At 45.6% G+C, this 16,165-nt stretch overlaps 1 protein-coding gene across 6 annotated transcripts in view; it reads left to right on the forward strand.

Moving 5' to 3' along the window:
* The window catches only part of WT1 (WT1 transcription factor), a 48,232-nt gene extending 32,792 nt beyond the window's left edge, over positions 1 to 15,440 (forward strand). For 3 of the 6 annotated variants that reach the window (XM_032167996.2, XM_032167998.2, XM_032168001.1), the window contains 5 exons: positions 3,172 to 3,268; positions 6,792 to 6,942; positions 10,448 to 10,537; positions 11,140 to 11,232; positions 14,038 to 15,440. In XM_032167996.2, coding sequence (XP_032023887.1) covers positions 3,172 to 3,268; positions 6,792 to 6,942; positions 10,448 to 10,537; positions 11,140 to 11,232; positions 14,038 to 14,159 — 553 coding nt within the window. In that variant the 3' untranslated portion in view covers positions 14,160 to 15,440. The remainder of the gene's footprint in view (positions 1 to 3,171; positions 3,269 to 6,791; positions 6,943 to 10,447; positions 10,538 to 11,139; positions 11,233 to 14,037) is intronic. The other 3 variants (XM_032167997.2, XM_032168000.2, XM_058446502.1) reach the window with 2 other exon arrangements.
* Positions 15,441 to 16,165: the final 725 nt, after the last annotated feature.

Genomic DNA, 16,165 nt, shown 5'->3' on the forward strand with positions numbered 1-16,165 from the left:
TTGGAGACCCAAGTCCCCATAGGCGGGGGCCTGGCTGTTTTTTTTTTTTCTTCATGGACCTTGTAGGAGAATCCACTGGCATATTTGGCAGGTACAGTCTTGTTGCTTGTTGCTTCTTTTGTTTGTGGTTTGCATCCGGCTGTGCAGATTGCTGTTCCCTTTGAGTGTCACATCACTTCACTTCATGAGACAGTTGTCTTCAGGAAAGTCTGTTCCCTTGCCCCCCACCCTCCAGGAACCCAGCTAACACCCAGAGCTTAGCTGTCAAGAGAGATTTCTAATTTTTACCCTTCGATGGCAGAAATTTCATGTTGTGTCCCTAGAAATCCTTCAGCCCTAGAAAATGTGGAAAGTAGGCCAGGTGCAGTGGCTCACTCCTGTGATCCTGGCCCTTTGGGAGGCCAAGGTGGGAGAATCACTTGAGCCCAGGAGTTTGAGACCGTTCTATGGAGGACATAGCAAGACCCTGTTTCTACAAAGATAAAAATAAAAATCAGCTGGGCATGGTGCGGAGCACCTATAGTCCTAGCTCTTTGGGAGATGGAAGCAGGAGGGACACTTGAGCCTGGGAATTCAAGGCCGCAGTGAGCTATGATCGCACCACTACATTCCATCCTGGGCAATAGAGCAAGCTCTAAAAAAGAAAAAGGAAGAAAATGTGTAAGTCACATTGTGGCTCCATTCAGATGACTGAAGCAAGCAAAGGCAGCTTCTCTTCACAGCCTTTGAGGCAAAATGTTCTGGCAGCACCATGGCACCATTCTGGTCCTGCCCTCTTTCTGCTGCCAAGTGGCCATTGTCATCACCTCTCACTTTCCCACTGTCTGTACCAAGTAATTGTAAGGAAGGCAGACACAGCCTCTTTCTCCTGGCAAACACATTCTAAGGGTCAGAAGGGCATATGTTCTTTGGGTTTGGCATTTTTGCCCAATTTTTGCATGTTTGACCCTGGGGCTACTTCTTTGAGACATTCTCCCTGCCCTAGATAAGTCAAAAATTACTTGAAGGATGTGGAGACAAGATATGGTAGGTTAGAGGGGCAGGCAGTTCTTTCTAAAATGCTTGGAGCCAGAAGTAAATGTGAAACCCTACAGCTTCTGTGGCCCTAGAGGGTGTGGACATTTCAGTTGTCCTGGCAGACACTCTTCCCTTCCAGGCACTCTCTCCTCTGGGTGAGTGAGTATTGGGTCAACTGCAGGCTTCCCCACCCCACATCAGATGGAGTGGGCTGATCCACCCATCAGCTTACCTGCCTCCCTGCCCAGGATCCCTGGAACCAACAGTTAGAGTAATGGAGGCAGAGAATGGAATTCTCAGTGCTGACAGCCAGTTCAATCCCACCTGGAGGCTTTTAAAAATGCTAATGCGGCTGGGCCTGGTGTCTCACACCTGTAATCCCCGCACTTTGGGAGGCCGAGACGGGTGGCTCATTTAAGGCCAGGAGTTCGAGACTGGCCTGGCCAACATGGTGAAACCCCATCTCTACTAAAAGTACAAAAATGAACCAGGTGTGGTGATGTGCATCTGTAATCCCAGCTACTCCAGAGGCTGAGGCAGGAGAATCGCTTGAACCCGGGAGGCGGTGGTTGCAGTGAGCCAAGATCGCACCACTGCACTCCAGCCTGGGTGATAAAGTGAGACTCCATCTCAAAATAAATAAATAAATATACTGATGCATCCCTCTCAGACCACCCCCGACACTGATAATTTTTTAAAAGCAGATTTATAGATTTCATGGACCATATGATTCACTGATTTAGAGTGTACAATGCAATGGTTTTTAGTATATTCACAGTTGTATGACAATTACCACAATTTTAGGACGTTTTCAGCAGTCATTTTCTTTGTCTTCCCAACTCCCCCAGTTCAAGGCACCCAACCACTAATCTAGTTTCTGTCCCTATAGATTTGCTTATTCCGGACATTTTATAGAAATGCAATCATACTACATGTGGTCTTCTGTGAATGGCTTCTTTTACTTAGCACGATATTTTAAAGGTTCATCCGTATTGTAGCATGTATTGGTACTTTATTCCTTTTCATTGCTGAATAATATTCCATCGTATTAAGATATTCTCTTTGATTTATCCATTCATCAGCTGATGGACATTTGGGTTGATTCTACTTTTTGGCTCTTAGGAATAATGCTGCTAATGCACAATGTATACAAGTTTTTGTGTGGACATCTGTTTTCATTTCCCTTGGGAATATCCCTAAGAGTGGGATTTCTGGGTCATATGTTAACTTTATGTCTAACCTTTTGAGGAACTGCCAGATATTTTGCAAAGCAGCTGCATCATTTCACAGAGCTATTTCGTAAGAACTCTCCTCGGTGCCTCTAGATGTGATTCTAATGTGCTGCTGGTGCGGGTGAAAAACCTGTCTGCCTCATCTCATCTGGAAGTAAAATAACTGTAGAGCAGATAGAGGCATTGTATCTGAAGGAGAGAATAATTTTAGAGCAGAACATTCATCCCTTCCAAGTTGTCCTTTTCAGCTCTTTCAGCTCTTCCTATGTAGTCGAAGCTTAACCTGAGCACCAGTTAGGGAACTAGTCAGTCGAATGCCGGAGGAAGATTCTCCAGTGCTCACTTACAGCAGAGGCTGGCTACCAAGAGTTAAGCTGATCTGGAAAACTGACCTGTCATTTAAGCAGAGTGGGGCTACAGATATGTAATCCCCACTTCTGAGGACACGACATCTCTTCTTTCGTCATCACTTTTTTGGTGCTATCTGGTAAAAACTGAGTCATGAGGTGCCGACAAGAATTTAGTGCACTTAACGTGAAGCTTGAGGCATTCTGCTCATTCCTGAGATACTTGCAGCTGTCAGCCCTGCCGTCTAGATGGTAAACAACTTGCCGAGGATGAAACCCTGCCACTGTGGTTTTCCTCGGCTTGTCTGAGCGAGACCTAGACCGCGACGGTGCACGCTTAGGTCTCGCTCGCATCGGAGGATGAGGGAGGGGCTGCGAGGTGGCGGCCCCAGGATCCAGCGGCCTCGCCCGCCGCAGAACCCTGCATCTAAAGTGGCCCCATGGAGGGAGGCAAAAACCAACTATCTTTGTTCTGTGAGCTTTACAAAGCATCATTCCCTCCTGACTGCAGATAAGCATTTCCAAATGGCGACTGTGAGCCACCCTGAGCCTTTTTCCCTTCTTTGTGTTTGCAGCCACGGCACAGGGTACGAGAGCGATAACCACACAACGCCTATCCTCTGCGGCGCCCAGTACAGAATACACACGCACGGTGTCTTCAGAGGCATTCAGGTGAGCACACAGAGAGGCCCCAGCGGGAAGGGGGCCGCACTGCCTCTTCCTCCTTACTGGCCCTTTAGTTCCTTACTGATGGACTCTTTGGCCCTGGCAAGCCTCTTCTTAATTGCAGGCTCGTTTAACATCAGGGACCCCTGCTTGTCCCCTGGGTCTGATAAGGCGGCTGTGTCCTCTCCTAGAGAGGCTGCCCCGCTGCCTGACGCTGCCCAAGATGCGTCCTCCAGAATCCTCTCCTTTCTGCCTTTACTGCTCCATTTGACTCCTCCAGGGCGGGCTGTGCGGCTTTTGTATTTGAGCTAATTGGGCTTGAATAAACCGCCCGGACCTCTTTGACTTCTAAGATGTGGCCTACATCGTAAAGTGCCCACAGGTAGACTCACATCTTGCCAAGTGTTGATGATAATCATATTAACTGTACCGCCTACGGCTGGACATTTTCTATATTATAGGCATTGTGCTAAGTTTTATACATGGACTTTAAAAAAATGGACTTTACCCTATTAGTACCATTTTGTATTGATGTGGTACATTTGTTATAATTGATGAGCCAATATTGATAAATTATTGTTAACTAAAGCCCATAGTTTACATTAGGGTTCACTTTTTGTATTGTACAGTTCTATGGGTTTTGAAAAATGCATAATGCCATGTACCTATCATTCTAGTATCGTACAGAATAGTTTCACTGCCCTTAAAATTCCCTACACACTCCACCTGTTCTTCCCTCCCTCTTCTTCTCTTCCCAGTAATCACCGGTCTTTTTCTTTTTCTTTTTTTTTTTTTGAGGTGGAGTCTTGCTCTGTCACCTAGGCTGGAGTGCAGCCGCGCTATCTCGGCTCACTGCAAGCTCCGTCTCCTGGGTTCACGCCATTCTTCTGCCTCAGCCTCCCGAGTAGCTAGGACTACAGGCGCCTGCCACCACGTCTGGCTAATTTTTTGTATTTTTAGTAGAGACGGGGTTTCACAGTGTTAGCCAGGATGGTCTCGATCTCCTGACCTCGTGATCCGCTTGCCTCGGCCTCCCAAAGTGCTGGGATTACAGGCGTGAGCCACTACACCCAGCCCAGTCTTTTTTCAGAATGTCATATAGTTGGAATCACACCAGATGTAGCATTTTCAGGCTGACTTCTTTCTCTTAGCAATATGCATGTAAGGTTTCTCCGTGTCTATTTGTGGCCTTTCCCCCTTCATTTCATCTGCAATACATCCTTATGAGGTAGGTACTGTTATTCTCTCCATTTCATGGATGGGGAAATTGAAGCCCAGAGGTGATGAATAACGTGTCCAGAATCAGATCGCTAGTAAATATTGGAGCCGAGACTAATAACACAGGTCTTGCCTGACTTCAGACCCCCTGTTTATACCTACCTCATGATAATGCTTCTTACGGAGGCAGAGGATGGTGGACAGTTTGTGGGAGGGGGAAGTCTCCAAGGAGCATGAAGAAAGTAAAGTATAAAGGTAAAAGTTTCAGATAATTCAATAGACACTTTTGGTCTGCCACCTCCATAGACCTTCAGTCTGCCTTCCCTGCAGAGTCTCTATTTTGGGTGGTCAGAAGCACACACAGTTAAGTTTATGGCTTATAAACATCAATCCATGTGAGTAACAGCAGTGATACTTTCACCAGAATGGTCAGTACTCTAGAAATAAGTTGTATCTGGGCCAGACCCCACATGATATGTGGGGCAAGTAGCTCTGAGATGTTCTGATTAATGTTTCCAGAAGTGTCATGAAGAAAGAACAGTGTGCTCTCTACTCCCAAGCCTTTCAATGGAGAGGAATAAAGGCAAGGGTTACCAAAATATGGAAATCTGATGACGGTTTGGGGAGACATCAAGCCTCTCCCCTGACGCATACCATCAGAATCCTTCACCAGGACCCTTACTGAGATCAACAACTCCTGTTCCCATGTGCACTGCTTCTAGGATGAATTAAGGGAAATGGAAAATGCTTCCTTTGCTTTCTTTCCCATCAAGCCCAGTTTGTCAGGCTCACTTGCCATGGCCTCTAAAAAACTCCAGACCGGACAGGTATTGAGTATTCCAATCCAATAGCTGGCTTACCATTTAGTTTTATGCCACCATTATCCCTGAGACACTATGGCCTATTAACATCAATATTGTGTTGTATGTCACTACAGCATTTTTCCTTCCAAAAAGGAAAGTGACCTTTCAGTGCAGGGCAATGCGAAATAGGGACTAGAACATAAGCATGGGGTAGAGTGGAAAATGCACAGGGCGAGGAGTTGGTTTTATTCAGAAGTGGTTCCAGGTCTTAGCACAAAACGTGGATGCACTTTAGGCCAGGCATAGTGGCTCACGCCTGTAATCCCAGCACTCTAGGAGGCCAAGGTAGAAGGATCCTTTCAGCTTGAGAGTTTGAGACCAGCCTAAGCAACATAGGGAGACCCTATCTCTACCAAAAAAAAAAAAAAAAAAATTAGCTGGGCGTGATGACTCTTACCTGTTGTCCCAGCTGTTCAGGAGGCTGAAGTGGGAGGATTACTTGAGCTGGTGAGGTCGAGGCTGCAGGAGCCCCGATCGTGCCACTGCACTCCAGCCTGGGCAACAGAATAAGATCCTGTCTTAAGAACAAACAAAACCAAAAGATGGACGCACTCTTGTGTCAGCATCTCACCCCCTTTGGAGTTGATTTGCTCATCTGTAAAGGAATGAGGAGAATTTAGTGGCCACTCAGGCACTTGCTCGGCTCCCATTTATGACTCCCTGACCCCAAGAAGAGGAAGGGGAGCTTGCCTCTTTGTTTTCCTCCAGTTCTTATTCTTGGAAGACTGACAACACACACACTGCACTTCCACAAGATAAAGGGGAGCAACAGATGCCCTGCAAAGGACGTGTGCAGTGCACAGAAGGCAGACGGATTCCAGTGCTTTCTGGCCTCACTATTAAAGGTTTTGCTGGCTTCACCATGGCCTTCTGGTGGGTTTTGCTTCCTTTCACAGATGGGACCCCCAAATCCAGAGGCTCCTTCTTCCTTGTTATTTGCTTATACTTGGACGATCTGGTCAGCATGGGGCTCATTCATTATCCCACTTTTTTCTAATAAGGATGTTCCCACCCATTGCAGATTGGCTCTAGGTCATGTGGTCATGTCTCCAAGTGGGAGGGAGTAGTTAGACTTTGGGACTTTGGACTTGCAGACATCACTACCTCAAGAGGAGAAGCTGAGAGATAGAAAGGATTGGGAGCTCTTCCAGGTACCAGCATTTCTTTTGCAGAGGCTCTGGGACAGCCATTTCTTGTAGGTTTCATCCCAAGAGCCACTTCTGGTTGCTCAGTAGTGATGATCTTAGAGCACTGCATTGTAGAATGTCCCAATTTAGCATCCATTACTGATGTCTGCCATGGGGATCTGGAGTGTGAATGGGAGTGGTTTTAGGTCTGCACCTGCCACCCGTTCTTTGGATATATTCCAGTTCTCACTCTCCCTCAAGACCTACGTGAATGTTCACATGTGGCTTAAAGCCTCCCTTCCTCTTACTCTCTGCCTGCAGGATGTGCGGCGTGTGCCTGGAGTAGCCCCGACTCTTGTGCGGTCAGCATCTGAGACCAGTGAGAAACGCCCCTTCATGTGTGCTTACCCAGGCTGCAATAAGAGATATTTTAAGCTGTCCCACTTACAGATGCACAGCAGGAAGCACACTGGTAAGTGTGCCCACTGTCCAGCCTTGGGCAAACATGGTTCAAGAGCTCCTTTTCCAGGCTCTCACACTGCTAAGGACCCAGGTCATTTCCAGGATGGAAAGTAAGCACTGCTTTGAAAGGTCTGATCCAGGTGATGTAAAGAGGCTGTGGGGCCATTTTGCATTCTGATTATCCATCCTTTATTACAGAGGTCAGTAAACTGTCTTCCAGAAGGGCAGAGCAGAGTGGTAGAGACAAAGTGCCACAGAATTAAAGAGACCTGTGTGGGAATCGTGTTGGTGTTAGAATACTATTAGCATTTCTAAGGAGAGAGGAGCTAGCCTGGGAATACAGTCATCAGATGGTTTTAGGAGGTCAATGGGCAAGATCACTGTGAAATTTTAGAAGAGATGGTCCAAGGAAAAACTTATCTGCTTGGGTCAGTAATAATCAACCAGACAGGAAAGGGAAAATTGATTGTTAGTTTGATTTTTTTGTGATCACTTTAAAAAAAAAAAAAAGGTCAGGCATGGGGGCTCACGCCTGTAATCCCAGCACTTTGGGAGGCCGAGGTGGGTGGATCACCCAAGGTCAGGAGTTGGAGACCAGCCTGGCCAACAAGGTGAAACCCTGTCTCTACTAAAAATACAAAAATGAGCCTGGTGTGGTGGCACGCACCTGTAATCCCAGCTACTCGGGAGGCTGAGGCAGGAGAATTGCTTGAACCTAGGAGGCAGAGGTTGCAGTGAGCCGAGATCTCACTACTGTACTCCAGCCTGGGCGACAGAGCAAGACTGCCAAAAAAAAAAGAGAGAGAGAGAGAGATGATGATTTTTGATTTTTGAAGATAATGCCAATGAAACTGGATGTTCCCCCAGGTCAAGGAGGCTGCTTCTGGGAAACAGAGAACTGGCATTGTCTGTTGTTGGCCACCTTGAATGTGGACAGCCATGTCACAGAACGTTTGCTCTGGGCCTTGTGGGCACTAGGTGGGAGTGTGGTGAAACCCAGGTTTTCCTACAGAGGAGCTACTGCTGCCTTTTCCACAATCGAAGAACAGCATTGTTATAGGATCACTGTTACAACTGTATTATTACTGCTGATTTTGCTCTTGGGAAGCTGGAGAAAAAAGTGAGCTGCATTCAGATTTCCTTAGACCATTGGATTTTGCTAATTCACTGTGTCCAGAGGATGCAATTCTGGTATCAACCCGAGTTTGCACTCAGTGGGCCACAGACTTTGAGGGTAAAGAGGAGGGGACCAGTGGCATGTTATATTTTTACTCATTTCCCCAAATGGGATCATTTGAAAAGTGACTGTCAAGGTTATAAGGAAAATGAAAAAGTAAAATCCTGCCTGAAAAATGCAAGGGAATAAATGAAGGCAATATGGTTGTAGAAACTTTTAATGGGAGAGAAGCACTTAGAATGCAGTGAGGGTTAGACAACTGTGGGAAGGGAAGGCAGTGAACAAGACAGCCAAAACCCCAGACCCACTGGAGCCTTTAAGAAACTCTTCCTTGCAGAAGATGAGGGCAGGTTGGTATGTAACAATCCTACAGTCCCCCTTGAAAGAGAGCAATATTTTCTTATTTATTTATAACAGTACGGACTGTTATATTAAGTACTTTTTGGGTGTCAGGCTCTCTACATATAGATTTCATTTAATCCTCACTCACAAAACATTTATGAAGAGGATAGGATATAGCAGAAAGAGGATTCAAACTCCTGCTTTTTAACTGCAGGTTATAATCCTCCTTCTCAAAGAGTTCATGGTTTGTTTGGGAGCTAGGATATAAACAAATGAAAAGTGACGAAGAGAGTACATGATCATGTACTAAATCAGAGACAGGAGGCACCGAGGAGTTCGGAGGGTATCAGTTTGAACTAGGGTCATCCGAGAAAGTTTCTCAGTGGAAGAACGGCTTGGGTTAGCCAGTGGAGGCTGGTAGTTTGGGCAGAGAAAGTGACAGATGAGCAGAAGCTCAAAGGCAGGGGAAGGAAATCAGACTCAATAGGGGTATCGACTTCTCCAGCTCACAGAGATGAAACATAAGGCACCAAGCTGGATACCAATACAAAGAAAGGGGCCAGCTGCAGTGGCTCACACCGGTAATCCCAGAATGTTGGGAGGCGTAGGCGGGAGGATTGCTTAAGGGGTTCAAGACCAGCCTGGGCGATATAGTGAGACCCTGTCTCTACAAAAAATATTTTTAAAAATTTAGCCAAGTGTGCTGGTGTATGCCTGTAGTCCCAGCTACTCAGGAGGCTGAGGTGGGAGGATCGCTTGTGCCCACGGTTTTGAGGCTGCAGTGAGCTAGGCTCACACCACTGCACTTCAGTCTGGGCAACAGAGAGAGACTCTTGTCTCTGAGAAAAAATAAAAATAAAAAGGCTCCAGCCCTCAGGATTTTCCAGCCCACTGAAGAGTTGCAGAATTGTAGATCCAGACACAGCTCACCACATTAGACACCCTGGAATAAATGTCATGAGGGAAGGAAGAGAGATTGGCCCATGCAGTTTCCAAGCAGGCATTGCAGAAGAAGGAGACACCCAGGAGACTTTTCGATGTGGAGATAGGGATGGGGGACATTTAGTGTGAGCAGAGTGCAAGGAGGACTTCAGGATGTGAGCTCTGGCATAGTGGGGAATAGAGATTCATGAGGGAAATAGCAGAGGCTTTGAGGTTGGAAACGTAACAGGGGGCTGCCCTGCAACAGAAAGACCTGACTGATTCTGGAATGGATTGTTTCCATCCCAGATGCCTGTGACTCAGGCTTCTCCCAGGAAGGTGGGAAGGCCTGGGGTTGCTCACTTCTCTTGGGGCTCAGGTCCCAGTATTTGGCTGAACTTTCTCTAGGGGGGGGACAGGGGTGAGGCTTCTCCATTCTGAGACAGGAGGTTGGGTAATCCCACTACTGACTTCTCTTGGATAAAGCACACCAAAAACTTTCTCAGGGCTTTTGGTGTGTCTTGAGGGTCTCACAACCATGGAGTCATATTTGCTTGACTCAAGAACAAGGAGTCAGTAGCAGAGAACACCAGATCTTCGGGCCGTAAAACATAAAACTCTTATTTCATGAGGTTGACCTCAAGGCGCGTGCATCCCAGAATTCTGCCTCAGATTCTGCCTGGGAGTTAAAGATTCTGTTTTTTATTTGCTAATATTTTTTGAGCACTCCTTCTGTGCTAGGCCATGGGCTGAGCCCTTTATGTGAAGGTCATAAATCCTTTGAAGTTGTTGGATTATTGGACCCATTTTACAATAAAGAAACCACACCTCGCCCAGGGCTTTTTTTTTTTTTTTTTAAATGGCAGAGCTAGATGTGAGTCTCGGGGCAGAATCCTCTGGCCCCTGAGCTCCCATTCATTTGTAACTTGCAAGTTGGGGATCATCCTACCCTAACAAGCTCCAGCGAAGTGCCTTAGGCATTTTGGGATCTGTTCAGTCCTAGTAGGAGAGGTTGCCTTTAATGAGATCCCCCTTTCCAGTATCATTTTCAAATAGAACATGTGTCTTCCCCAAGGTGAGAAACCATACCAGTGTGACTTCAAGGACTGTGAGCGAAGGTTTTCTCGTTCAGACCAGCTCAAAAGACACCAAAGGAGACATACAGGTTTGTAGGTTCACTTTTCATTGCTGGCAGCTGTGTTCCCTTGGGCTAGGATTGATTTCATGATTCTCTTCATTGTTGAATATGAATGGGAGAGTCAGCCATGTATTTAGTTTTTCCAGTATTTTCCCCCCATAATCTCTGGAGATGTTCCTCCCCTTAAATAAAGAAAAAGAAAGAAAAGGAAACACCCCACATTTCCCCTGCAAACCACAGAACAGTGAGATCCCACTAGCAGTGGGCTGATGATACACTGAGCATCAGCAAAGAATGAGGGTGATGGAGAGCGGAATCCAACTTGCAGTGTGTGATTCACTTTTCCTGTCTCTGACACAGCTGAGATCTTCCAGCTGGTGAGAAGCTGGACCCCTGTGGTTAAGGAATGGTTGTTCCCAAGACAGAAGCAGGTCCTTGAAGATTACTATGCAGAATCAGTGATTTTTGTTGGGCCTGGGGGACTGGGGAAATCTAAGGGTGAGGCAGATGCAGACATTGCAGGCATGGCTGGAAATGCTGGGCTCCTCCAGCTGCCGGAAGTCAGCCTTGTGGGCCTCATTATGCCCCACATTGTTAGGGCCGAGGCTAGACCTTCTCTGTCCATTTAGGTGTGAAACCATTCCAGTGTAAAACTTGTCAGCGAAAGTTCTCCCGGTCCGACCACCTGAAGACCCACACCAGGACTCATACAGGTAAAACAAGTGCGTAAACTTTTCTTCACATTTATTTTTCATTATTTTTTTAAACTATTGTGGAATGAAATTGTGATGAGAGGGATTGGAAAAGACTAGTGTAAAAGTTCTAAGGTTTAGACTCAGTTGAGAGAAGGAATAGTGCATGGCTATCTTTAAATAATAAATAATAACATTTTTTAAAGAAGGGGAGGGTGGAAATACAGAGAAGGAGAAAGATGGGAAAAGAATGGCTGGTGTGGGCAGAATGAAAATGAAGAGATAAGCCAGGTCCCTACTGTTTTCAGTTTGTTGCGTCACACATTTTGTCACTCTGTTTGATATGATAATCAACTTTACAGAAAAGCAGCAGAAATTCTAGAAGGCCAAACATTTATTCTTCTGAGAGCACATGTTTCATGGCACTATTTTCAGAGAACTGAGTCCTTGCTCTGCTGAAAGTTAGTGCCCCAGGAGCGGTCTTGGTTTCTGCTGGACCAGTATCAGTGTGTGGGTATTATTTCCTTCATACTAGTACAGAGAGAAGAATAGGGCATTTATTTACTGGCTGCTGAAGGTTTTTGCTTTCTGCAAGTCTGGTGTGATTCATAATAAAAATAGCACCGCCATTGTTGCATATCTTCTACCTTTGGAAAGAGGATTAATGTTTAGCTTATCTAAATCTATCTTCACAACATGCTTGTAAGTAGAGTAAGGTAAGACCAGCTGTGGTGGCTCACGCCTGTAATCCCAGCTCTTTGGGAGGTTGAGGTGGGTGGATCGCTTGAGCCCAGGAGTTCAAGACCAGCCTGGGCAACATGGCAAAACCCTGTCTCTACAAAAAATGCAAAAACTGGCTGGGCATGGTGGTGTGCACCTGTAGTCCCAGCTATTTGGGGGAGGCTGAGGTAGGACGATCACTAGAGCTTGCTTGGGAGGCTAAGGCTGCAGTGAGCTGTGATCCCACCACTGTACTCCAGCCCAAGCAACAGAGCAAGACCCTGTCTCAAAACAAAACAAAACAAACAAAAAAAAGTAAGGTAGGCATGTTTTATTCCCGTCTTACAGATGAGGAGACTGAGGCAATAGTAATTCAATGGCTTATCTAAAGTCACAAAGCTAGTAAGTAGCAAATCCAGTTCTGTCTGCTTCCAGCCCACCTTGTCCCACTTGCTTCTTTATTGGAGAAGGGGCAGGCATTTACTCTGCAGTCCAGGGAGCATGGAGAGTCAAGTAGAGAGTCAAAGTCAGCAAAGCTGAACACCACTGAGAGACCGAGAGGAATGAAGATGATGAGAGACAGAGTTGGGATTTGTCCATTAGGAGCCAGCCCTTAACAGCACTGCTGGAGGTGGGGTTGGAGAGTGGGAGCCAGGCCAGGAAGAGCAGAGGAACAGCGAGTGAAGGAAAACACGACATCACAAACCCCTGGGCAGCCCCAGATTCTTCGCCCAAACTGGCTGCATTTAAAAACAGAGCCAAGACACCTGTGGCCCATGGTTGGTGGAATGGGATCTTGCTTCCCTTCCTCAGGTGACTTTGATGCTTCTTTGACTTAGTCCTGAGCTCACAATTTGGTGGCAAAGTGTTATAGTCCCTTGTACGCTGCTGTCACACTCCCGAAGTAAGTGTGACATGACCTGTTTTGCCAGCAGACTGTTTCATACCACATTTGATTGGCCTCCAGTCTGACTCTGGGACACCAGCCCTCCTGAGACATCTCTCAGTGCTTGTCCAAACCAGTAGTTCTCAGAGAAGGCCAGGTGGGACCAGCAGTATCTGAGAAGATCCGTCAGGTGGTACAGGGTTTGGCTTCTGTGCATTCTTCCTTAAGATGGAGCCACAGCTGCTTTTCCACCATGGCTAGGCCTGGGAGGTGTGATACAGGAAAGAGCACGGGCTCTGGAATTCGACAGACCTGGAGATTTGAGTTCTGCCTGGATCCGCCCTCAATAGATGTCCTACCTCATCTGTAGAGTGGGGATAATAACGCTTCCCCCACGGGCTGTTGTAAGGCATACATGAGGGTGTGTGTGTGTGTGTGTGTGTGTGTGTGTGTGTGAAGCCCAGCACAAGGCTTGGCATATGTTAAGCATCAAATAAATGATAGTTATTCTCCCTAGTAAGAATGAGGCTTGGAAAGAATGTCTGAGGGCTCTTTGGGTGGAGAAGCCTCAATCTTTTGGCAAGCTTATTAAAAATCTAAGAACCACGCCCCAACTAGAATCTTCCATATAACAGGATTATGCTCTCAGTAACACTTGAAGAGAAAAAAAACCCAACACATAACATGTAAACTGGTATCAGTGATTTATTTTAAAGTATCCAGCCCATCCAGGGTATCTACACAGATAGAAGTGTTAAAAGCTTCAGTCACAGTTGAGATCCCTGGACAGTGATCACTCAGTAATACCCAGGGTAGATGACCCGGAGGCTTCTGCAGCCCAGTTCATCTCAGTTCCCAACTTACTCAACAAGGGGAGAAATTTACACAGTTCACAAAACATTCTATCAGCGGAAACTGAAACAAACGTTTTTCCCCTTAATTATGAATTGCTCAGACATTTCCCTCAACTTGACTCATTCTTTATCTCCCACTTTCCAAGTTTTCTGACCTAAGAATATAACTTTTTACAATATTTTGATCCTTAAAGCCCCCCAGAGGTGCTGCCGTTTCAAGGCTGCCTGGGAAATGAGCTCAGTTGGTTAGCGCAGGGATGGAATGATGGGAAATTCAGAGTGGGTGCCTTGTGATGACTTCACTCGGGCCTTGATAGTTGAACTTGTGCCTGTCTCTTCATTGCAAGTGTCTCTGACTGGCAATTGTGTCAACAGGTGAAAAGCCCTTCAGCTGTCGGTGGCCAAGTTGTCAGAAAAAGTTTGCCCGGTCAGATGAATTAGTCCGCCATCACAACATGCATCAGAGAAACATGACCAAGCTCCAGCTGGCGCTTTGAGGGGTCTCCCTCGGGGACCGTTCAGTGTCCCAGGCAGCACAGTGTGTGAACTGCTTTCAAGTCTGACTCTCCACTCCTCCTCACTAAGAAGGAAACTTCAGTTGATCTTCTTCATCCAACTTCCAAGACAAGATACCGGTGCTTCTGGAAACCACCAGGTGTGCCTGGAAGAGTTGGTCTCTGCCCTGCCTACTTTTAGTTGAGTCACAGGCCCTGGAGAAGTGGCTAACAATGTGCAGTTAGTTAAAAGCCCATTGCCATTTGGTCTGGATTTTCTACTGTAAGAAGAGCCATAGCTGATCATGTCCCCCTGACCCTTCCCTTCTTTTTTTATGCTCGTTTTCGCTGGGGATGGAATTATTGTACCATTTTCTATCATGGAATATTTATAGGCCAGGGCATGTGTATGTGTCTGCTAATGTAAACTTTGTCATGGTTTCCATTTACTAACAGCAACAGCAAGAAATAAATCAGAGAGCAAGGCATCGGGGGTGAGTCTTGTCTAACATTCCCGAGGTCAGCCAGGCTGCTAACCTGGAAAGCAGGATGTAGTTCTGCCAGGCAACTTTTAAAGCTCATGCATTTCAAGCAGCTGAAGAAAGAATCAGAACTAACCAGTACCTCTGTATAGAAATCTAAAAGAATTTTACCGTTCAGTTAATTCAATGTGAACATTGGCACACTGCTCTTAAGAAACTATGAAGATCTGAGATTTTTTTGTGTATGTTTTTGACTCTTTTGAGTGGTAATCATATGTGTCTTCATAGATGTACATATCTCCTCGCACAAATGGAGGGGAATTCATTTTCATCATTGGGGGTGTCCTTAGTGTATAAAAACCATGCTGGTTATGTGGCTTCAAGTTGTAAAAATGAAAGTGACTTTAAAAGAAAATAGGGGATGGTCCAGGATCTCCACTGATAAGACTGTTTTTAAGTAACTTAAGTAACTTTGGGTCTACAAGTATATGTGAAAAAAATGAGACTTATTGGGTGAGGAAATCCATTGTTTAAAGGTGGTTGTGTGTGTGTGTGTGTGCGTGTGTGTGTGTTCTGTTGTGTTTTGTTTTTTAAGGGAGGGAATTTATTATTTACTGTTGCTTGAAATTACTGTGTAAATATATGTCTGATAATGATTTGCTCTTTGACAACTAAAATTAGGACTGTATAAGTACTAGATGCATCACTGGGTGTTGATCTTACAAGATATTGATGATAACACTTAAAATTGTAACCTGCATTTTTCACTTTGCTCTCAATTAAAGTCTATTCAAAAAGGAAAGTGGCAAGATTCCATCAGCTGTATTGTGTTCAAATCTCAAGGCCACTGAGCCTCTTTTAAACAGGTAAGAGAAGATGCCACCGACATCGGTGGCTACTAGTGAGCCTATCCAGGTCCTGACCACAATTTATTTCTCTCTGTCAAACTTCAGGAGGGACTTATATGTCCTAGAAGCAGCAGAGAATACCCTCACCTTGCATTACAGAGTGATTGTGCTCGTGCTGTGGTTGGATGGGGTTTGTGGAAGATGTGGTGATTATGTTTTAAGGTTTTAAGGTTTATTTTAAGCAGATTATCATTGCATCCCATCATTCCAGATCAGCAAAAGAAAATAGAGAGATGTTAATGGTAACTAGTCCTTTTGAAAAGTTCACAGATACATCACTGGGAGGGCATAGGCTGAACACCTAGTACAGTTGAATTTACAGCTGTACTTGCTATAAATCAGCTCAGCAGATTGAAAACTGCTCAGCCTTTCCAGGGCAACTGAGTGTGAAAACAAAGATCTATATTATCTATAAACTATAAACTCTCTTTCTGTTCTGGTGTATGGTTTTTGAATTGTAAATAAGGAGATTAATTTGGTGCAGCCACTCTCAGCTCCCTTATCTTGGGGCTTGCATGCATTCCGGGTTTTATTTCTTCATTTAAAATGCGTCTCAAACAGACAGAAGCCTAGCCATGGAGACTGTTTTACATTGAAGTGCAGCTCAAAGTTTGGGCAG

Source organism: Hylobates moloch, unplaced genomic scaffold (assembly GCF_009828535.3).
Source record: "Hylobates moloch isolate HMO894 unplaced genomic scaffold, HMol_V3 SCAFFOLD_11, whole genome shotgun sequence".
NCBI lineage: Eukaryota > Metazoa > Chordata > Mammalia > Primates > Hylobatidae > Hylobates > Hylobates moloch.